At 43.3% G+C, this 6,400-nt stretch overlaps 1 protein-coding gene across 1 annotated transcript; it reads left to right on the top strand.

Annotated features, from left to right (window-relative positions):
* The first annotated feature begins 4,588 nt into the window (after nt 1–4,588).
* Nucleotides 4,589–5,587, top strand: LOC101766046 (ethylene-responsive transcription factor ERF094). Its single transcript, XM_004979058.3, has one exon. The coding sequence runs from the start codon at nt 4,686–4,688 to the stop codon at nt 5,493–5,495; it is 810 nt and encodes a 269-aa protein (XP_004979115.1). The 5' UTR covers nt 4,589–4,685; the 3' UTR covers nt 5,496–5,587.
* Nucleotides 5,588–6,400: the final 813 nt, after the last annotated feature.

Below are 6,400 nucleotides of genomic sequence, written 5' to 3'. Positions count from 1 at the left end.
AGACACGAAGTATGCCAAGAGGGTTTAGCTATCCTAATGCTTAACTGGACGGTAATAGTGATTAAGACCGCGTTGGATGAAGTCAAAAAGGGTATGTGACGGGGTTTAACTGGGCCGAAAGGATATGTAAGTTAACACTCCTATTAGTTAACTATCCCAAGCAATGTGACATATGGAAGGGTAAAAGTTGGGGCAAGATTTATTGGTATCAAAATGTGCTTACTTGCGGCAGATCATCTTCTTCTCATTGTGCTCCAGAGCGAGGTTCCGAAGATTAAGGTCGATGCTATAGGGGTAGCAGCCTCTCCCACCACCGCCGCCACGCAGGCGCAGAACTAGGTGTAGCGTGGACTCCTTCTGAGGGGGTGTTTGGATACGAGGTGCTAAACTTTAACAGTGTCACATCGGATGTTCGGATGCTAATTAGGAGGATTAAATATGAGCTAATTATAAAACTAATTGCAGAATCCTGTGCTAATTCGCGAGACGAATCTATTAAGCCTAATTAATCCATCATTAGCAAATGGTTACTGTAGCACCACATTGTCAAATCATGGACTAATTAGGCTTAATAGATTCGTCTCGCGAATTATACTCCATCCGTGCAATTAGTTTTGTAATTAGCCTATGTTTAATACTCCTAATTAGTATCCAAACATCCGATGTGACAGGTGTTAAACTTTAACAGGGTGTTCCCAAACACCCCCTGAATGTTGTAGTCAGCCAGGGTGCGGCCATCCTCCAGCTGCTTCCCTGCAAAGATGAGGCGCTGCTGGTCCGGCGGGATACCTACAGAGGTGCAGTCCAAGTAAAGTGAAGCAAAGGCTACTAAAACCAGTACTCAATTTCCCAACTCGAAACTAGAGCAGCGACGAGAGAGTTAACTAAACTAGGTCGTTTCAGTTTAGACCGGGTAGTGTACATGTGTGTGAGAGAGAGATAGAGAGCAGTGCATCTAGGCTCGGCGTATACCTTCTTTGTCCTGCATCTTGGCTTTTACATTATCGGTGGTGTAGCTGCTCTCGACCTCCAAGGTGATGCTCATCCCCGTCAGTGTCTTCACAAATATCTGCATCTCGCCGGTTGTTGCTTCAGAACCGAGGGTCGGGGCTTTCGATTGCGAGTACGAGTATGATACGGCCCCGGCTGGCAATTGTCCGCATTGCCTTTTATCGCGCATTTCCTTTCCTTTGTTTGTAAGTGATGGCCGTATAATGCATGAGGATTCTGCTATGCGGCCCATATGGGCGACCCAAAGAGATATGGGCTGGAGGTCCATTGTTCCAACCATATGAGCGGCCCATTGTTGGTATTAGTATTTTCTGTAGTTGCTTCTGCAAATTCTTGTACTCATTCACCCGAAGCCCGTATGATTTATGGTTCATGCGATGCGCTGCACCTGGCCAAACATCCACGTCGGGCGCTCCTCTGTGCCTGCGATAGGCATCTTCCACGTGCTGATGTCACTCCACGCACGAACCTTCCTCCATCTTTTTCTCGTAGGCTCGTAGCTAACTGCTGCTTTAGTATTGGCCCAAGACTTCTTCATTAGTACTAATGTTTTCTTTAAGGTTTAAGCAGGTAAATGTTGTGAGCTTCCAAGGTAACTCCTGCTATGTAAAAATACGTTTAAGCTTACGCCTTACGGGCATCTGAGGACTGTCACTCCAAAGAAAACAAGTGGCCAGTCATCACCTGCATTACGTTATAAGCACGTGACGTCCAAATGCCCATCACTGCCTTTTGCCTTCTTATCATCGATCTTCGCGGTTAATTTGAAATGAAAATGGAAGCGATATGTAACTTTACCGGAGACCAGTATGGATTACATGTAATTTTAATTGCATCACAACAATATGTGTACTGTGCCATTAGCTGACACAATGAGATTTCTTCCAAAAAGATAACAAAATTATTACAAATAAGATAATATTGATACCTAAAAGAACGAAACAAGCACGTAGACTGGCACCGGCAAAAAGCATAGTATGCTACAATGCAACTAGAAACAAAACTTTCAGTAGATTTTTGTTCAGGTTGTTGCCTGGTATCACTTAGACAATCATATATATTGTAACCAGTGAAAAGCATATGGTCCCACCACTCGTGGAAATATAAATTCATATGATACGTATACCACTAGATTTTGTAGTAGCTAGCAAGAAATCAGTCTCATGAAAAAATCCAACCAAACACCCGGACATTGCTCAATCAGTCTCTCAATTAATCATACCATGTAACACTAGTATATTAGTAATGAAATACTGACAAACAAGTTGGTCATCATTATTGTCCGACTGAATCATGCACGCACTCATAATGCGTTCTCTTTTTATAGGATGCAATTTGTTTTGTTAGGATATCAGACCTACGATTATTCTATCATAACATACTTTTTTGAAAAAAAAATAGTGTTATTAGGTTTGTATTCAAAATACTTTCTTATGATTATAATTTTATAGCATATAAAAAATAATGGTGGAGTAATTGGTAGTATAAGTATTGTTCTAACGAAATAAAATACATCCTATAAAAAGAGAGGGAGGGAGTAATGATCATTCTTTCAGTCCAAATATTTAAGAGTTAGTTGGACAATCATTGGATCAAGTGTTGTTTGTCGAAAGAGACCGCAAGCTGCTTCCACACAGCAGCACTGTTTTTGTTTCAAAAGAGAATGAGGCAGCATATATACTTCAGATCGTAACAAACCAAATTCAAGCAACCTGGGAACTAAATTAATTTTCACATTTTTTTCTATTCATGCTCGCCAGTCGCCATTGTGGGATCTCAGGAAACTTCAGCTTGAAAATCAATACACTATCCTACTTTTTTCATATATCTCTTCTTTCACTAAGAGTCCGGAAATTTGAGTCCTTGCATGTTGCAACGGTATAGTAATCAACTACCACTAGTAAGTGGCTTGCACTCCTTCCATTTAACATATAACGCGGGGATAGACTTGTCACACGGTCTCAACCTTACTGAGGGCTGTACAATAGTCTCACTATTTTTTACATGTCATATTTGCTTTTTTTTTCCTAAATCAGACATAATTAAGTTTGATCAAGTTTATAAAAAATATGAGAATGAATAGAAAAAAATTGTGAAAACTAAATTTGTGAGTTCCTCAAATTTAATTATGTTACAATCTGAAGTGTGCTGCCTCTGTTCCCCAAAGTAAGCAAATTTAGTTTGTGATTTACAGATGGCACACAAGTGAAATGTTTAGATTTTGCCGGAGCCGAAGTAAGCACAAACGATTTCTTAGTTAATGTACTAGTACTGACAAGGTGGTCGTTTTCCAACTAAAGCATAAGCACTACTGTATTTTTCAAAAATATATGACCTATTTGGTCACCGCATGATTTAGCGCAGTTGCTATATACTTAAAGAGATCCATACATCATCTGCGGCCGCTTCCCGGAACCAGCACATTTCACATTATAAGCAAATTAAATTCAAGCGACTCCCATTTAAATCTTATCAGTTTTTTTCTTTCCTCTGGGTCGATCCTGAATTTCGTGATGTGTCAAATTTGAGTGTTTGTCTAATCAATATGTTAACATAAATTTTCCATGCCCTTCTAATTTCACCTGTCGCTTGTCTCTTGCGCTGTAAATATTTCGTCGCCTGTTCCTAGAAGGGTACCGAGATATACTGTCTCTGTTTCTTTTTATACGATGCATTAAGATTGAAAATGTCTTTATCAGCACACTTTGACCACAAAATTCTCTTACTCCATGGACAAATATTAGTATTTCTAGCATTCAAAATTTATCGCCATCCATGCACAAATGTCGTCATTTACGTTAATAAAAATTTGTAATGCTCTTATGATTAGGTACTTCCAAGAGGTGAGCAAAATGTACCCTCTGTTATCGAAGTCCAAGGTAGGGTATGAGATGGTATGGAATTGAAGTTCTGTTATGTCTGCTGATAAAATTAAATTGTAGCAATGAAATTATTATAGTGCAAACTAAATGATATTTTTTATTTTATCAGAAATTATCATGTATTTGAAAAATAATTGGTCAGATAAAATTATCAATCTTTGACTAAGTACGTAAAAGAATATCCGGTGACGTATCATTGTCAAAATATAAGTCAATAATATCGTACATCAATTAATGGTGATGCTTTCATTATGGAAAAAAAGGTCTTCTAGTGATCGTGACGCGAGACAAGGGGCGTGGGAGAGTCGAGCAATCAGCGAGACTCAGACATATGTAGGAGGCATAGTCACAAGAAAAGAGAGAAAAAGGTACACTAAAAACTTCATTACGGATTATTTCATTCAGATATTTCATGCCGGTACAGTACAACACAGTAGAAGGAAGCAAGCAATGGAAGCCGCGCCGGCCGGGCTGACGCTTGCATCCTTGTCGTATCCAGCCGCCCTACGTCAGGGCCGACTGTTACGCGAGCGCTGCCGCTGTGCTGACCTGTCGTGGGAACAAGATATGGCGGGTCCCACGCTGGAAACCCACATCAGCCGACGACAAGTCAAGTCCCAACACCCATCAGCCGTGCAGACCAGGAGGCTGATTGGCTAGACCTTCATCACTATGGAAGTTTATAAATACCGGCGCGTCGTCTCTCACGGTCTCACCGCCGGCTCGACAAGCTTCTTCTTCTTCTTTTACCTGCAGCACACTCACCAGTCACCGGTAACAGCACAGCTCCAAATGGAGCAGGGGAACCACACCTCCTCTGGCTCCTATAGCTACTACTCCGCCGCAGCTCCAGCCGCGTCGCTCCCTTTCGACGCGGCCGATGGCACCGACGACATGCTTCTGCAGCTCGACTCTTTCCTCCTTGGCACCAACGCCATCGACGCCGAGGACAGCTCCTACTGGCTCTCTTCCTCGCCCTCGTCATCCTCTGATGCCGGAGCGTTGTCAGTGTCATGTTCCACAAGCACGTCGGAGCTCCACCGGCGATCGGACGCGGACGCGGACGCCTCGCCGGGCGAGAAGCGGCAGGCGACGGCCTTCATCGGCGTGCGCAAGCGGCCGTGGGGCAAGTTCGCGGCGGAGATCCGCGACTCCACGCGCAGGGGCGCCCGCGTGTGGCTCGGCACCTTCGACACCCCCGAGGCCGCCGCGCTCGCCTACGACCAGGCTGCCTTCTCCGCGCGCGGCGCCACCGCCGTCCTCAACTTCTCGGTGGAGCGCGTGCGGGACTCGCTGGTAGCGCTCGCGCTCGCCGGCGGCGCGGGTACCGGCGGCGGCTCCCCTGTCCTCGCGCTGAAGCAGCGGCACTCCAAGCGCACGCGCAGGCGCAAGCTCTCCCATGTTTCCAGTAACGGCAAAAATCCCAAGCCGCAGCGGCAGCCGGCGCGGCAATCTTCCGACGTGTCCAGCGCGTCTTCTTGCACGGCCATGGCGGCGCCGGAGAAGCAGGGGGTGGCGCACTGCGGCGTCGTGGAGCTGGAGGACCTCGGCACCGATTTCTTGGACGAGCTCCTCCGTGTGTCGTCGGAGTTGGAGTATTAGTTGACAGGTTCAAGTCATGGACGTCGGCATCGCCCTCGCGACCCGTCATTGTAAATTTCTGAATCATTAAGTACTCAACCCAATTGCGATCATTGGCACCCATTATCTTGTTAGTTCAGTTCGTACGCACCACCCACTAACAAAACATAAATTTTGATGCCACTGGTATCGATTGAGAAATCACAGAGACCAAATGAATTCAGGGAAGAAGGTAAAATCCCTTGGATGATTATTGGGTACTGAAAATCATAACTGATGAGCAAAGATGATGAAACTACTTGTACTGTATTCCCTCAATTTCAAATTGTAGATATTTTGGAGTTTCTAGGCTCATATAGATATTGCTATGCACCTAGAGATACAGTATATCTAGATATGTAGCGAAATGAAAAAGTCAAAATGACAATGAAAAATGGAATAATAGTCTGTGTTACATGCTACCTCTCTTTTGGCCATAAACGTGAAATATGACTATATGAGTCACATATTTTTCAAAGCCAAAATAAAACTGGCGGATTTGACTTCAACTGAAGAATGTGCCGGATCCTATGGTGGATGTGGATTTGACTTTACTAGACCCTCCAATCATAAATGTTTGTCACCGTTCACTTTTTAAACACGACATTTAACCATTCATTTCATTTAAAATGTAATAAATATTATGTTGTGTTTGTTTGGCTTGTTTTATCATTAAAGGTACTTCAACAATGACTTGTATTTTGCATATTTACATTAAATTTTTAATAAGGCAAATGATCAAACATCATGATAAAAAATTCCATGGTGACAAACATTTAGGAATAGCTAGAGGAGTAAATGAGATTGCGAGCACTTGCAGTCTACATGTATTTATACAATTTTAATATATGCCCCCTCATATATTCTTTTCATTTAGGCCCATAGAT

The sequence above is a fragment of the Setaria italica genome, chromosome VIII (genome assembly GCF_000263155.2).
Source record: "Setaria italica strain Yugu1 chromosome VIII, Setaria_italica_v2.0, whole genome shotgun sequence".
NCBI classification, from domain to species: Eukaryota; Viridiplantae; Streptophyta; class Magnoliopsida; order Poales; family Poaceae; genus Setaria; species Setaria italica.
Note: the sequence above shows the minus strand (reverse complement) of the source record. Positions and strands in the feature narration are given on the sequence as shown.

Excerpts from the sequence above, each read along its gene's own strand:
- LOC101766046 (XM_004979058.3), top strand. The coding sequence starts at position 4,686 with ATGGAGCAGGGGAACCACACCTCCTCTGGCTCCTATAGCTACTACTCC.